Genomic DNA, 17155 nt, shown 5'->3' with positions numbered 1-17155 from the left:
ATTGAGGGGTTAGGGGTGAAATCGCTTTTAAAATTGAGGGTTAGCATCGTAGGAAATGGTGTCCGGACAAGTTCTCTATGGTGGATATGTTCTCTACCAAATAAATTAAATACAATACCGGTTTCTAAATCTTCAGGGTTAGGACTTATTGACCAGCGGCATCTGGCAAAATGACTCCATTTCATAGAGGGGTTAGGGTTAGGGTGAAAGCGCGCGTTAAAGTTGAGGTTTTACATCGTAGGAAGGAGCGTATGGAAAAGTTGTTCATCGTGGAGCTGTTCTTTACGATCTAAAATAAATACAATACCGGTTTCTAAATTTGTAGGGTTAGAACCTAATGTCCGGTCGCATCTGGCAAAATGACTCCAATTAATTGAGGGGCTAGGGTTAGAGTTGAAAGCGCCCTTAACATTGAGAGTTAGTATCGTAGGAAATGGTGTCTGGACAAGTTCTGTATGGTGGAATTGTTCTCTACCAACAAAAATAAATACAATACCGGTTTCCAAATTTTCAGGGTTAGGACTTAATGACCGGTCGCATCTGGCAAAATGACTAAATTTAATTGAGGAGTTAGGGTTAGGGGTGAAATCGCTTTTAAAATTGAGGGTTAGCATCGTAGGAAATGGTGTCTGGACAAGTTCTCTATGGTGGAATTGTTCTCTACCAAATAGATTAAATACAATACCGGTTTCTAAATCTTCAGGGTTAGGACTTATTGACCAGTGGCATCTGGCAAAATGACTCCATTTCATAGAGGGGTTAGGGTTAGGGTGAAAGCGCGCATTAAAGTTGAGGGTTAGTATCGTAGGAAATGGTGTCTGGACAAGTTCTCTATGGTGGAATTGTTCTCTACCAACTAAATTAAATACAATACCGGTTTCCAAATTTTCAGGGTTAGGACTTAATGACCGGTCGTATCTGGCAAAATGACTCCATTTAATTGAGGGGTTAGGGTTAGGGGTGAAATCGCTTTTAAAATTGAGGGTTAGCATCGTAGGAAATGGTGTCTGGACAAGTTCTCTATGGTGGAATTGTTCTCTACCAAATAAATTAAATACAATACCGGTTTCTAAATCTTCAGGGTTAGGACTTATTGACCAGCGGCATCTGACAAAATGACTCCATTTCATAGAGGGGTTAGGGTTAGGGTGAAAGCGCGCATTAAAGTTGAGGTTTTGCATCGTAGGAAGGAGCGTATGGAAAAGTTGTTCATCTTGGAGCTGTTCTTTACGATCTAAAATAAATACAATACCGGTTTTTAAATTTGTAGGGTTCGAACTTAATGTCCGGTCGCATCTGGCAAAATGACTCCAATTAATTGAGGGGCTAGGGTTAGAGTTGAAAGCGCCCTTTACATTGAGAGTTAGTATCGTAGGAAATGGTGTCTGGACAAGTTCTGTATGGTGGAATTGTTCTCTACCAACTAAAATAAATACAATACCGGTTTCCAAATTTTCAGGGTTAGGACTTAATGACCGGTCGCCTCTGGCAAAATGACTAAATTTAATTGAGGGGTTAGGGTTAGGGGTGAAATCGCTTTTAAAATTGAGGGTTAGCATCGTAGGAAATGGTGTCTGGACAAGTTCTCTATGGTGGAATTGTTCTCTACCAAATAAATTAAATACAATACCGGTTTCCAAATCTTCAGGGTTAGGACTTATTGACCAGTGGCATCTGGCAAAATGACTCCATTTCATAGAGGGGTTAGGGTTAGGGTGAAAGCGCGCATTAAAGTTGAGGGTTAGTATCGTAGGAAATGGTGTCTGGACAAGTTCTGTATGGTGGAATTGTTCTCTACCAACTAAATTAAATACAATACCGGTTTCTAAATTTTCAGGGTTAGTACTTAATGACCGGTCGCATCTGGCAAAATGACTCCATTTAATTGAAGGGTTAGGGTTAGGGGTGAAATCGCTTTTAAAATTGAGGGTTAGCATCGTAGGAAATGGTGTCTGGACAAGTTCTCTATGGTGGAATTGTTCTCTACCAACTAATTTAAATACAATACCGGTTTCTAAATCTTCAGGGTTAGGACTTGTTGACCAGCGGCATCTGGCAAAATGACTCCATTTAATTGAAGGGTTAGGGTTAGCGGTGAACTCGCTTTTAAAATTGAGGGTTAGCATCGTAGGAAATTGTGTCTGGACAAGTTCTCTATGGTGGATTTGTTCTCTACCAATTAAATTAAATACAATACCGGTTTCCAAATTTTCAGGGTTAGGACTTAATGACCGGTCGCATCTGGCAAAATGACTCCATTTAATTGAGGGGTTAGGGTTAGGGGTGAAATCGCTTTTAAAATTGAGGGTCAGCATCGTAAGAAATGGTGTCTGGACAAGTTCTCTTTGGTGGAATTGTTCTTTACCAAATAAATTAAATACAATACCGGTTTCCAAATTTTCAGTGTTAGGACTTAATGACCGGTCGCATCTGACAAAATGACTTCATTTAATTGAAGGGTTAGGGTTAGGGGTGAAATCGCTTTTAAAATTGAGGGTTAGCATCGTAGGAAATTGTGTCTGGACAAGTACTCTATGGTGGATTTGTTCTCTACCAATTAAATTAAATACAATACCGGTTTCTAAATCTTCAGGGTTAGGACTTATTGACCAGCGGCATCTGGCAAAATGATTCCAATTAATTGAGGGGCTAGGGTTAGAGGTGAAAGTGCCCTCAACATTGAGGGTTAGTATCGTAGGAAATGGTGTCTGGACAAGTTCTGTATGGTGGAATTGTTCTCTACCAAATAAATTAAATACAATACCGGTTTCCAAATTTTCAGGGTTAGGACTTAATGACCGGTCGCATCTGGCAAAATGACTCCATTTAATTGAAGGGTTAGGGTTAGGGGTGAAATCGCTTTTAAAATTGACGGTTAGCATCGTAGGAAATGGTGTCTGGACAAGTTCTCTATGGTGGAATTGTTCTCTACCAAATAAATTAAATACAATACCGGTTTCTAAATCTTCAGGGTTAGGACTTATTGACCAGCGGCATCTGGCAAAATGACCCCATTTCATAGAGGGGTTAGGGTTAGGGGTGAAAGCGCGCATTAAAGTTGAGGTTTTGCATCGTAGGAAGGAGCGTATGGAAAAGTTGTTCATCATGGAGCTGTTCTTTACGATCTAAAATAAATACAATACCGGTTTCTAAATTTGTAGGGTTAGAACCTAATGTCCGGTCGCATCTGGCAAAATGACTCCAATTAATTGAGGGGCTAGGGTTAGAGGTGAAAGCGCCCTTAACATTGAGGGTTAGTATCGTAGGAAATGATGTCTGGACAAGTTCTGTATGGTGGAATTGTTCTCTACCAACTAAATTAAATACAATACCGGTTTCCAAATTTTCAGGGTTAGGACTTAATGACCGGTCGCATCTGGCAAAATGACTCAATTTAATTGAGGGGTTAGGGTTAGGGGTGAAATCGCTTTTAAAATTGAGGGTTAACATCGTAGGAAATGGTGTCTGTACAAGTTCTCTATGGTGGAATTGTTCTCTACCAAATAAATTAAATACAATACCGGTTTCTAAATCTTCAGGGTTAGGACTTATTGACCAGCGGCATCTGGCAAAATGACTCCATTTCATAGAGGGGTTAGGGTTAGGGTGAAAGCGCTTTTAAAATTGAGGTTTTGCATCGTAGGAAGGAGCGTATGGAAAAGTTGTTCATCGTGGAGCTGTTCTTTACGATCTAAAATAAATACAATACCGGTTTCTAAATTTGTAGGGTTAGAACCTAATGTCCGGTCGCATCTGGCAAAATGACTCTATTTCATAGAGGGGTTAGGGTTAGGGGTGAAATCGCTTTTAAAATTGAGGGTTAGCATCGTACGAAATGGTGTCTGGACAAGTTCTCTATGGTGGAATTGTTCTCTACCAAATAAATTAAATACAATACCGGTTTCCAAATTTTCAGGGTTAGGACTTAATGACCGGTCGCATCTGGCAAAATGACTCCATTTAATTGAAGGGTTAGGGTTAGAGGTGAAATCGCTTTTAAAATTGAGGGTTAGCATCGTAGGAAATTGTGTCTGGACAAGTTCTCTATGGTGGATTTGTTCTCTACCAATTAAATTAAATACAATACCGGTTTCTAAATCTTCAGGGTTAGGACTTATTGACCAGCGGCTTCTGGCAAAATGACTCCATTTCATAGAGGGGTTAGGGTTAGGGTGAAAGCGCGCATTAAAGTTGAGGTTTTGCATCGTAGGAAGGAACGTATGGAAAAGTTGTTCATCGTGGAGCTGTTCTTTACGATCTAAAATAAATACAATACCGGTTTCTAAATTTGTAGGGTTTGAACCTAATGTCCGATCGCATCTGGCAAAATGATTCCAATTAATTGAGGGGCTAGGGTTAGAGGTGAAAGTGCCCTTAACATTGAGGGTTAGTATCGTAGGAAATGGTGTCTGGACAAGTTCTGTATGGTGGAATTGTTCTCTACCAAATAAATTAAATACAATACCGGTTTCCAAATTTTCAGGGTTAGGACTTAATGACCGGTCGCATCTGGCAAAATGACTCCATTTAATTGAGGGGTTAGGGTTAGGGGTGAAATCGCTTTTAAAATTGAGGGTTAGCATCGTAGGTTAGTGACACCTCTAACCCTAGCCCCTCAATTAATTGGAATCATTTTGCCAGATGCGACCGGACATTAGGTTCTAACACTATAAATTTAGAAACCGTTATTGTATTTATTTTAGATCGTAGAGAACAGCTCCACGATGAACAACTTTTCCATACGCTCCTTCCTACGATGCAAAACCTCAAGTTTAAGGCGCTCTTTCACCCTAACCCTAACCCCTCTATGAAATGGAGTCATTTAGCCAGATGCCGCTAGTCAATATGTTCTAACCCTGAAGATTTAGAAACCGGTATTGTTTTTATTTTAAATCGTAGAGAACAATTTCACGATGGAGAACTTTTCCAGACACTATTTCCTACGATATTAACCCTCAATTTTAAGGGCGATTTCACCCCTAATCCTAACCACTCAAATTAATGGAGTCAATTTGCCAGATGCGACCGGTCATAAAATTCTAACCCTGAAGATTTAGAAACCGGTATTGTCTTTATTTTAGAGCGTAAGGAACTATCTTTTCGGCCGTAATGCAAACAAGCCGTTAGCCTTTCAGTTCAGTCATGCAAATCGACAGGTCAGACGATCAGAGAAAGCCGAGCACCATTAAAAAGGTTCGCGTACCATTTCGGTCGATATGGCATTGCTATAACCCAAAATACAGTTTCACGATGGAGAACTTGTCCAGACACCATTTCCTACGATACTAACCCATACTTTTAAGAGCGATTTCACCCCTAACCCTAACCCCTCAATTGAATGGAGTCATTTTGCCAGATGCGACCGGTCATTAAATCCTAACCCTGAACATTTGGAAACCGGTATTGTATTTAATTTATTTGGTAGCTTTGCATGTTATTTAAGTAAGAGTAAGTTAAGTAAGTAAGAGCTTTGCATGTTTGCATGTTATTTATTTAAGTATCGTAGTCTAACGTTGTCTGGCGTAGTCTAGCGTAGTCTTGCGTAATCTTGCGTATTCTAGCGTAGTCTAGCGTAGTCTAGCATGGTCTAGCGTAGTCTAGCGTAGTCTAGTCTAGTGTAGTCTAGTCTAGCGTAGTCGAGCTTTGCATGTTATTTAAGTAAGAGTAAGTTAAGTAAGTAAGAGCTTTGCATGTTTGCATGTTTTTTATTTAAGTAGCGTAGTCTAGTCTAGTGTAGTCTAGTCTAGCGTAGTCGAGCTTTGCATGTTATTTAAGTAAGAGTAAGCATGACTCCAGTTGCGTCTTCGTATTCGGGAGACACTACTTCAAGGTTGGGGGATTCAACGTCATGTATACTGCTTGCTCTGTCTTCCGGACGAAAACACTCAGAACTTTCCCCTTCTTCATGGATGGTGGTATCACTAACCTAAAACACAATAATTAAACACCCAACAGCAACATATAGTTAATGCCAGTTTTTATCTTACTTAAATAACATGCAAAGCTCGACTACATTAGACTAGACCACGCTACACTACGCTAGACTACGCTAGACTGGTAAAAATGCGATTTTAGCTATTTGCATTGAACATTAAGCACAGTTGTCGTGGCCGAGTGGTTAAGGCGACAGACTAGAAATCTGCTGGGCTCTGCCCGCGTAGGTTCGAATCCTGCCGACAACGCGTAATTGGAATCACGTTTCCATAAGTAATTTGCGAAAAGTGCGTTTTATCTATTTGCATTGCACATTAAGCACAGTTGTCGTGGCCGAGTGGTTAAGGCGACAGACTACAAATCTGCTGGGCTCTGCCCGCGTAGGTTCGAATCTTGCCGACAACGCGGAATTAAAATCACGCTTCCATAAGTGATTTGCGAAAAGTGCGATTTTATCTATTTGCATTGCACATTAAGCACAGTTGTCGTGGCCGAGTGGTTAAGACGACAGACTAGTAAGTGTGTGCTAAATTGCATTTAGGCCTACATATTGATGCAAACGGAACAATCAACTTTCATGGTTAGAAGAAAGAGACTCATCAGCAGTCAAATACGATTAGGCAACCAACTCAAAGCGTCATACTGCTTTCGTTCACAACCGACCTGTGTAAGGTCGTGTAATGGAAAGTGGTGTATGGTACCTTAACCTGTAAGGTTTGCCCACTTCCTTACAAAGTCTGTTTACTTGTGTATATCTTAACAGTGAACTTTGATAGACTTCAGCAATAATGACACAGGAATGACAACTGTATAATCTGATTATATTGAAGCTTCATTGAACGAATAAATCAAAATAGAACATTGTTACAGCAACAGCACAAAGACATGTTGCGGCGTTGAACATACGACTGAAAAGTGATAATTCGTAATGCACGTACAGTAACAGGGAAGCAATCGATTACGTCACGCAGTGTTATGCTTCGCTGATTCGATAGATGAGAATTCTATGTCGTACACAATCTTATATTTCATTAATTCATATAATTATCACAGTCGTATTTCATGGGTGGCGACATGTTCTAGCCCAGCGTGGTCCAACTGCAGGCCCGCGGGCCAAAGTTGGCCCGCGAGCACCGATTTTTTGGCCCGCGAACTGATAGTCAGCTTTGATAGTCGCTATTGTCGAGGAAAAACCTCGACCGCAGATGTCACATTGATCAGCATTTAATAGCTAAATTTTGAACTATTCTAATTTCAGTTCTAATATCAATGTCACATTGTTCTTCAGTTCTAATTTCACATTTCTTCAGTTCTAATTTAAAAACATTGGCCCGCAAGATAAAAAAATTTTTTGATTTTGGCCCGCGATGAAAAGAAGTTGGACCACGCTGTTCTAGCCGACTGCGGACAACAGATTTGCTGTAATACTGCATAAGTCTTTTAAGGACTTTACGCCAACACATTCACTACCTCGAAGCTTGTATGAGTGGCATTTCGTGGCATATGCAGTGATATACCACATTACAAGCTGTAGGCCTACATATTATTAAGAAAGTTATACTGTGTTTGGATAGTCATCTTAATCAAACATTTAATTCTTAAAAACGTAAATAGTTTCCGGATTTCAATCAATAGATGGTTTTGGGAAGTGCTTGTAGTCATAGGTGGGTAGTAGCCTATCGCGGTACTAACTTATAGGCCTACTACCGAATTACTGTACCGCAGTACTTTTTCAATAGCGATACCGAATCTCTCTGCCGAATTACTTATTTCAAGAAATTTCAGTCGTTCCCGTTGTTCGATACTTTTCACGTGATAGTTTCAAAATTTTAACAAGTTTGTTTACAAAAAAAACATGTTAATTAATCTTCAATACTAATTTTAGCATCTGTTGATTTTTTCTAATCTAGAAATGTCAAGCAAAATTACAAGCGATTAACGTCACATATGTTTAGACTTGGAACAGTCTTTACCGGGAGCATAACAGCGGCAAACATTGCATTTGCAGCAGCATGTTTTACGCAAAAAGTACCGGTACCGACAAAGTAGGCTACCGAACTATTTTTTTGAAATATTACCAAATACCGGAACCGTCGGTACACTTTTTACCAAGTACCGGTACCGTTACCGACGGTTCTTTCAAATTACCGACTGCCCACCGCTGCTTGTAGTACACTTGGAGTGTTACAAATTTAAGTGTTCTTGAACGGGTGCCCTTAGCTGACCGCCTATAAATAGGATAAATAGAACAGGATAAATAGAATTGACCTTTGTTCAATCGTTCTCCTGATAAAAGATTTATGAAAGGTCCATCTGAATAGTGATCTTGATCAACTTTCACTTGGCTGCCATGTAACACGCGGTTCTTTCAACCAGGTGCGGCCTGAAAAGCCGGTGTGCCGCTATACGTTTGTTTTGGAATTGCTTTCGATAACAAACAAAATTTTCGTGTTTATTTTATTGATTGCAATATCAGCACCTCTGCATAACGTACTTGGGAACTGCATGTAACTACTACTACAAAGATATGAAGAGAATAGGTTAAACCATTCCACAACTGCATATGTGGTGTGCAAATATGTGATAAGGAACATGATACGCCAGGATAGCCATTAAATAAAACATGATTCTATGTATAACACTAAAGGCACTGCAGGTCTATCTACATCTACGCATCGTTATGTGCAGCAGAGTTCAAAGAGCTCTTGGATGCTTCTTGAGAGCCAAAGCAAGCCAGTCTTCATCATCACTGGATGAACATGCTCCTGATTTCCTCCGTGGAGGCTTCTTATGACTTTCACCTCCTGAAATACAAAATTATTCCAACAACTTTTCGCACAACACAAGAACGATGCTTCCTACCAAATCCCCAGCGCTTTCTATGATTTCTATTGAACAATTCCTCCTCGTCGCTATCAGCAACCAGCTTGGAGTATCGACGAGTACGAGACGTGCAGCAGCACTGGTATAGAAGGTAGAAGCATCCCCATACAGCGATGATGAGAGACGACACCTGAAGAAACGGGGCTAGGGTTGATCCTGTGACGTCATAAACGACGCCGGACACCACGCTTCCGACAGCATAAGCCAATCCCTGTCGGCGTAAATGGAGACATGAAGAGGTGCGATGAGCGTGTTACGTCGTCATAGCAACAGACAGGTACCTGGTACATGGACGTGTATGACGTGTGCAGCCCTCTCTGCTGCCAGGTTCGAGCGAGGATGCCGTCAGTCATTTTCTCGTGCCACGGGGTGGCGCTGTTCGTGTGCTGACTAACAATCAGCCAGAGGAAGGGGCAACCTGCGCAGAAGTTGACAATGTTGTCCGCGACACGCACAAGTCTGACGATGGAACTTACCAAATACATTCAAGGCTTGGAGTGGGACGATGAACCATGCGTTGGTCACAAAAGAACACATGAGCAATTGGAGAGAGATGCAGTAGAGGGAGAGAGGGATCATCATGGATGCCTTCACATAGGACAGGATGCGGCGACCGAGTATGATGGCAACGATCCCAAACAATCCTTGCGCTGAGAGGAAATAAGGTTCAAGCAACGACAAACAAGCTGATGGTGTTGGTGGGATGGTCACCTGATACAAATGCTCCATAAACCAGCTCCGAAGAGTTTGGCAAATCCTCCACTTGCCATAGGAGGAAGTTGTGCAGAGCGGATTGAGTGATCCCCACAAGGAAGATCGTGACCATGAGAAGGAAGTGCCTGAGGAGGACAAAATGACTCTGTTGTTATTTTGTACTTGAGCTAGAGCATTAGACATTCATCAAAGAATAACCCGGCACCTGCATTCTGAGGCCTTCCCCCTAGAAAAGAGTGGGCACCTTCTTGAGTTTGTCTTCCCTGATTTACCCAGGTTACGAGGGGTGTAAGATGGGTAAAACGGGGTGAAAATAAAGGCCCCACTGACAAGTAGAGCAAAGCCATAGAAGTGAATGTGAAACCTGTAAAGGCATCCTCAATGAAGCGAGTTGCCATGGCGATGACGGCATAAAACCTACCTCGGAATGGAAGCGCTGATAAAGCAGGGGCTGAAGTAGACGGCCAATGAAATGCTGATCCCAAACATGGTGGGTGCAAGCAACGATGCCATCCGGTGGCGGCCGTATCGATTTAAACTATCAAGTTCATCGAGGAGTTCGTAGAAGGAGTTGTCACTTAGTGGCTCGACAGGAGAGGCAATCAACTCACCTGTGATGGGGATTAACAGTTTGATGTCGATTTAACAACAATGCTCGGGATCTCACCTCCAATGACGATGGCAAAGAGGAGGAAAAAAGTGCTTAGATTGTTGGTTAGATGTGGAAGAATGCTCTCAATCATAGACAGCTCTGTCACCTCTTCACCTGCATCACTCTGTGACATCACACATCAATATTATTAGCTGACAATCTCCACATGTTCAACCATGGACATACTTTTAATTGTCATCAAGTGTTCAAATGAGAGGGTTTTTACTGAATACACATTTAAATTATGTACATAGAGTATTTCACACCAGACTTAATTCTAAAATTATTCACATCAGAATCCAGATAATTCTAGCATCAGGCATTTCTATCAATCTACAACAGAGAATTTTTCAGATGAAAGGTCTGACCTTTTGCTGTCCGCAAAAGAACATACCAAGCTGACGACTATTTCATCAAGAACTCATGCGATACAAGTTTTAATAAACAACATCTAGCTAACTGGTCAAAGTTTGATGGTTAAAGAACAACTCGACGCTTCAATGACATCAACACCGCATAGATTGTTACGAGTTAAGAAACCTTAAGTTAAGTTACCTTGGTTACAAGTTTTGTTGTCATGGTTACATATGAATCATTAGAAATCTCCTCGCTACGCTTCAGCGCATCAGCTGACCTCACATTTCGCTTGTAACCTAGAAGATTTCTTTTTTTTCAAAAATCAAACATTAAATTTGAAAAAGTTTAGGGTAAGTATCAAGGCTATAGATTCCTCACAATGCTACATCAAAATGCTCATTGTGGTTTAAAGCAACTGTGATTAGATTGCGGGTTAATTTACTACTGGTTCGGCATCATATGCATCTGGGCAGTTGACAACCTACAAACAGGAGAATAATCCCAGAAATGTCTGAAAGTTGGCAGAAATTATCATCAAAGAACTAAATGTGAGACCACACACCATGAAGTCTTACCAAGCAATCGATCAAGTGCGGCTGCAAGTAGCAGCTGCAGCTTCGGGTCGAGGGATGAAGTAATTGGAGACGTCACCACAAACATGTCGGATGTCATCGCTTCATTCTTTGCCTTCTCCTGCATCAAAACTGGAAGCAATTTCTCAGCGAGCCTCTGCACAGTCTGCTTAAACTTTCCTTCTTTGCCGGCCGATGCCCCACTCGCAGAGCTGGTCCCATCGCTTGTGGTGGTGGAGGAGGATGCCCCACTCGCAGAGCTGGTCCCATCGCTTGTGGTGGTGGAGGAGGCGGTATCACCATCTCCTTGCATCGATTTACTCAGCAAGCTCATGATCTCATTCACAACTTTCCTCTGCTTCCATTTCGGCATTGATTTTACCCCGACGAGCTTTGAAACAAATTTAACGATGCCACTTCTTTTTTTCCCCCCACTTGCTATTATCTGGGGAAGCACCTGATGCGCAACTTTGTATGCAGACAATGTGGTGGTTGCAGCAGGAAGTGACTTCGACGTGGATGAGGTCGTGGTGGCAGTTGATGCGAGTGCAGTCGTGGTGCTGGAAGCTGCTGATTTTTCTGCTGGATTTCTTGCGGCAAAAGTTTTTGGGGATAAATCATTGATACCTTCTGTAGCAAAACTCGTGATTGTCACGATTGACTGCACCCAGCTTATCGTATATGGAGATGAGGGAGATGTTTCCCATGAAGCTGATGCTACTGTTCCATTAAACTGACCTATTGGAGCAAATCATGAAATCTAGGAACAACGCAAGAATATTTTAGGCTGCATTATTATTTGGTTTTTTGGCTTACTTGTATTCTGATGAACATCAACTTTATTGGATAACTCGCTCTCATTACAAACCAGTCCATGCTGGATGTTTGATGGGACGAGAGTGACAGATAAGTTGCTTGCGATCGTTGAAAGCAGAGCCAGTCCGAGGATGAAATGTGTCTTCTGGACTCTTAAACAAGATAAAACTAGGAATTATTATAAATGACATAACACATACACTCCATGTGGTCAAACGTCACAATTAGGCGCACTTTTTGGAAACTTTCCAATTACAAGTTTGCTTGTGCATCAACTTGCAATAAATTACACTTGAGTGAAATATGATACCTACCTACACTTGTTAGTTATAAAAGTTTTAAATAACAATAACTACTTTTCATGTAAATAGCAACCTGCACTGCGATTTTATTGTGGGCCAAAAACATCAAATTAGTCGCACTGGTCCGCAGACAGAAGCGGTGAGTATAGATGTTAACAAAAACGATTCAATCGATTTGCTTCACGAGGCACGTGCCAAATAACTGGAACAGACGATGCAAAACTAAATACAATAACGTACAACCGTACTGAATGACTATTCTCGATACCTAACTAGCTCAGAAATTGATTAGTCACTCCGGTAAATCTGAAACATTCTTTGTTTATTACTTCGTGGGCCTAATGCTATTGAGTTGCAATGCCGCTGATGGTTCGAATTAGGACTCACTAGTTTTTGTTAATATGTGTGATGTTTGGTGAAGGTAGATATTAAAAATATTAAATTTACTAAAATGAAAATATAACAAATAGTATCGTCTTCCAACAATAGAATTGCGTTAATATCAAAGTCAATCATCTGCCTCTTTGACCTTCTTGGCATGTGGCCTTTTTCAACTTATTCTGTATCGAATGACCTTATTCATGAACCCTTATCGAATTGCGTTGCTTAATATAATAAAATGGATCAGTAAATAATAGTCTAAGACATTGTTTTTGACCTATTTTATGAAATTGATTGAAGTATTATAACATAATGAAAACAAGTGCGGTGCAACACCTGATAAAAAAGAAAAAGGCATCAATAATAAATCGCATTAAGATTGCGGCAAAACGTTGCAAAGCAAATAAACAGCAACACGCGAGCAATTCACATCAAAATCTTTATTGCCAACTCTCGTCTGTTTAATAGACTTGACATCATTGAATACACACCTCACTGCAGCGACTTTCGGAACGCGCCACTTGCCACCTTTCAGCGGTTCTGCCCTCAAGGAACCACTGATAACCACTTCTGAAATTTCTGAGCTAGACTAAGTGTCTCCCCTAATCTGGATAAAGCCGTAACGATACTCCAATAACTTATCTCTTTTCACGGTCACCACGAATATGATATCATCTTTTGCATTCCGATCCAGCAGTAGAACTGTTGTGTTCGACCCACTTTTCATGTCTTAAATGGTTAAAGGCTTTGCCATTCTATTTCCTTGTTTAGTGAGTCCACTTTATTAGGTTTTTGCACTGGACATGGGTGTAAATAAACTGCTTTATGAAAATTATTTAACATATAAAACAAAGGTTTACATTTTAAAAGACACCAAAGACAAAAAAAAACTTTAGTCACAAGAAGAGTCATCTCAAGACCACTTAGGTGACTTGCGTTTTTTTATGTTCAAACCGCAAAATGCAGACCAAATTCAAGCATACGTTATTGCTTCTGACTCTGCGGAAGATTTATAAATGTTTTACTTCTGATCGAAGACTAAAACCCTCAATTACTAAATGACATAAAAACTTTTTCGAATTAACCAGCATGGAACGCGCAACAACTAAGTTCAGACAGCCAATGCAAAACATGTTATTGGCCTAAAACAGGGGTCGGCAATCTGCGGCTCCGGAGCCGCATGCGGCTCTTTCATCCTTCTGATGCGGCTCTTATTAATTTTATTGCTACAGTAGAAACAAACAGAAGAACACTCGCGTCTTTATCTCACTGAGCACATTATAGTAAATGAAAGCATAATCATTCTGGTTGTGACGTCATAATTAGTCGATTAACATAAAGGTTGTTTTTAGCAGTCTACTAGCAGCAGTTAGACTAGTTATTATATTTTCGTTTTATTGTGAAAATAGTTTTGCGGCTCCCAGTGATTTTTATTTTGTGGAATATCGGTTAAAATGGCTCTTTAAGTGCAAAAGGTTGCCGACCCCTGGCCTAAAATCAATAGCCTGACAAAATACGTTCAGATAAGAAGGTCAGACAATGCAGTGAGCTTATCTTTATCGTGTGGTTAGATGAAAGATAGGTCAACAAAAGGACATAAAAGGCGATAACTGTTTTTTGTTTGTTTTATATAATGACCGGTGCACATTTTTTTGGGACAAATCTGTGTGCGCCTGATTTAGGACGTTTGACCATACCATGCATACACAAAACATATATTATTATACAATATGCATATACCACACAAATGCATGCACTACTTGCTCCAAATAGGGTACCTGCGATTCAATGCAAGCCACAAGGGGGCAGATAGAAACCATGCCAATGACTTGCTTCCACATAAAATGCCAGTCTGAGTCGCTGAGAGTCCAAGGCTTCGATAGTAGAGAGTCACAAACGGAAAGAGACAACTGACCCCTCCGTAGTAGAAAAAGTAAAACAAGCTCGCTATGGCAACCGACCTCTTCACATCCCACTGCACCTGGCGACTAAACTGACCCATTGTTGCGTCACAACTGAATTTTTATGAGATGCATTGGTGCAGTTTGATATAAACACCCACTGACATACCTAAAACACATGAAAGTGAGGAATTTCAAAGAGATTATATCACATTCTCAATATGTTGATGGGCAAATTCTATCGTATGATTTCAATGCACCAAAGCACATGATGCCAATAGAGACGGGCTGACACAAGATTGCTAGTTGAGCAGCAAAACCAGTCATTCCACCAGTGTTGGCCAATTTACATGTCGCATTGCATGATTATAAGCTATGACTGAGAATTTATATATGAGATATAAGCAATTACGACTGTAAACACGACTCTTGGAATCTTAGTCAGGTCGCGTGTTATAAAATTTGATTCCTTCCCATGTTTTACCCCTGTTACTTTTACCCTTTCCCCTGTTTTCACATTAGTTTTAAATTTGCAATAAAACCGTATGTACCCTACATTACAAAAATAACTGGTGCATCTTTTTCTTAAACTATGGAAATGCCCAATTAAAGACCCGCCCTGGAATTTAGAAAACTAGAGGCCGATGTATATATAATATAGGCCTACAGGGTTGCCATACCGTCCTTTATTTCTAAGATTTGTCATTATTTTGAAGGTCCGCGTCCTAGAAAATATTTTTGTCCTTTTTTCTAAGAAATGTCCTTATTTTCACTTGCGTCCTTATTTAAGTCTTATTTTTAGGGCAGAGGTTCGTATTTTGACACCTTTAGTATGCCTTTTTGTACCAAACAGATACAAAAATTGAGAACATGCAAATACTATGTCGTTTTTTCATTTTTGGAACATTGATTGCCTTCTCCTGTTGTGCACTATTTAAGGTAGTATTCTTCTTTTGTTTCCTATTTGTCCTTATTTTTGAGTTCAGACCGATGGCAACCCTGCCTATACCTTTGCATTCCAGGGTCATTTCACCGTGGTACTCAAAGTGCTTACCGGCTTCTTTGCCAGCAAGTGGCACTTTGTGGATTCCAGAAATCACATAGACATCTGCGACCATGCAGAATATAGGCTGATGGATTTTTCAAACACATGCCAAATACAATAGAAATACAATACACATGCCAAATTTTACACAAAATTCAGTTCGGTTTGGCAATAGGGGAAGTGATCCATTTATGACCTGCAAGCCAGGCTTCTAATTCAGAAGCCTGGGTCGGGATTACAGAGGTCATGGGTTCTGTAGATTGAAGCCTGGCTCGAGATTACAGAGGTCATGGGTTCTGTAGATTGAAGCTACAGAGGTCATGGGTTCTGTAGATTGAAGCCTGGCTCGAGATTACAGAGGTCATGGCTCGTATAAAATGAAGCCTGGGTCGGGATTACAGAGGTCATGGGTTCTGTAGTTGAAGCCTGGGTCGGGATTACAGAAGTCGTGGGTTCTGTAGATTGAAGCTACAGAAGTCATGGGTTCTGTAGATTGAAGCCTGGGTCGGGATTACAGAAGTCGTGGGTTCTGTAGATTGAAGCCTGGGTCGGGATTACAGAGGTCATGGGTTCTGTAGATTGAAGCCTGGGTCGGGATTACAGAGGTCATGGCTCGTATAAAATGAAGCCTGGGTCGGGATTACAGAGGTCATGGGTTCTGTAGATTGAAGCCTGGGTCGGGATTACAGAGGTCATGGCTCGTATAAAATGAAGCCTGGGTCGAGATTACAGAGGTCATGGCTCGTATAAAATGAAGCCTGGGTCGGGATTACAGAGGTCATGGGTTCTGTAGATTGAAGCCTGGGTCGGGATTACAGAGGTCATGGCTCGTATAAAATGAAGCCTGGCTCGAGATTACAGAGGTCATGGGTTCTGTAGATTGAAGCCTGGCTCGAGATTACAGAGGTCATGGCTCGTATAAAATGAAGCCTGGGTCGGGATTACAGAGGTCATGGGTTCTGAAGATTGAAGCCTGGGTCGGGATTACAGAAGTCATGGCTCGTATAAAATGAAGCCTGGGACGACATTACAGAAGTCATGGGTTCTGTAGATTGAAGCCTGGGTCGGGATTACAGAGGTCATGGCTCGTATAAAATGAAGCCTGGGTCGAGATTACAGAGGTCATGGCTCGTATAAAATGAAGCCTGGGTCGGGATTACAGAGGTCATGGGTTCTGTAGATTGAAGCCTGGGTCGGGATTACAGAGGTCATGGCTCGTATAAAATGAAGCCTGGCTCGAGATTACAGAGGTCATGGGTTCTGTAGATTGAAGCCTGGCTCGAGATTACAGAGGTCATGGCTCGTATAAAATGAAGCCTGGGTCGGGATTACAGAGGTCATGGGTTCTGAAGATTGAAGCCTGGGTCGGGATTACAGAAGTCATGGCTCGTATAAAATGAAGCCTGGGACGACATTACAGAAGTCATGGCCGGTATAAATTGAAGCCTGAGTATAGATTGGAAGGGTCATGCCTCGTATGAATCGAAGCCTGGGTCGAGATTACAGAGTTCATGGGTTCTGTAGATTGAAGCCTGGTTCGAGATTGGAAGGGTCATGGCTCATATAAAATGAAGCCTGGGTCGACATTACAGAAGTCA

At 41.1% G+C, this 17155-nt stretch overlaps 1 protein-coding gene and 2 non-coding genes across 3 annotated transcripts; 2 read left to right on the top strand and 1 right to left on the bottom strand.

The window, feature by feature from the left end:
* The first annotated feature begins 6100 nt into the window (after positions 1-6100).
* Trnas-aga (transfer RNA serine (anticodon AGA)) lies at positions 6101-6182 on the top strand. Its single transcript has one exon. It is a non-coding gene; the product is annotated as a tRNA-Ser (tRNA).
* A 75-nt stretch (positions 6183-6257) lies between these two features.
* Positions 6258-6339, top strand: Trnac-aca (transfer RNA cysteine (anticodon ACA)). Its single transcript has one exon. It is a non-coding gene; the product is annotated as a tRNA-Cys (tRNA).
* Positions 6340-8383: 2044 nt separating this feature from the next.
* LOC143452471 (uncharacterized) lies at positions 8384-15693 on the bottom strand. The gene is made up of 13 exons (XM_076953463.1): positions 15567-15693; positions 14390-14681; positions 11929-12080; positions 11116-11850; positions 10739-10836; positions 10199-10307; positions 9953-10142; positions 9737-9895; positions 9529-9656; positions 9294-9467; positions 9099-9235; positions 8797-9028; positions 8384-8738 (listed from the first exon to the last, which is right to left on the bottom strand). The coding sequence occupies exons 2-13, from the start codon at positions 14611-14613 to the stop codon at positions 8629-8631; spliced, it is 2448 nt and encodes an 815-aa protein (XP_076809578.1). The 5' UTR covers positions 14614-14681; positions 15567-15693; the 3' UTR covers positions 8384-8628.
* Positions 15694-17155: the final 1462 nt, after the last annotated feature.

The sequence above is a fragment of the Clavelina lepadiformis genome, chromosome 4 (genome assembly GCF_947623445.1).
Source record: "Clavelina lepadiformis chromosome 4, kaClaLepa1.1, whole genome shotgun sequence".
Taxonomy (NCBI): domain Eukaryota; kingdom Metazoa; phylum Chordata; class Ascidiacea; order Aplousobranchia; family Clavelinidae; genus Clavelina; species Clavelina lepadiformis.
The sequence above is the reverse complement of the archived record's forward strand: the minus strand, read 5'-3'. Positions and strand labels throughout refer to the sequence as shown.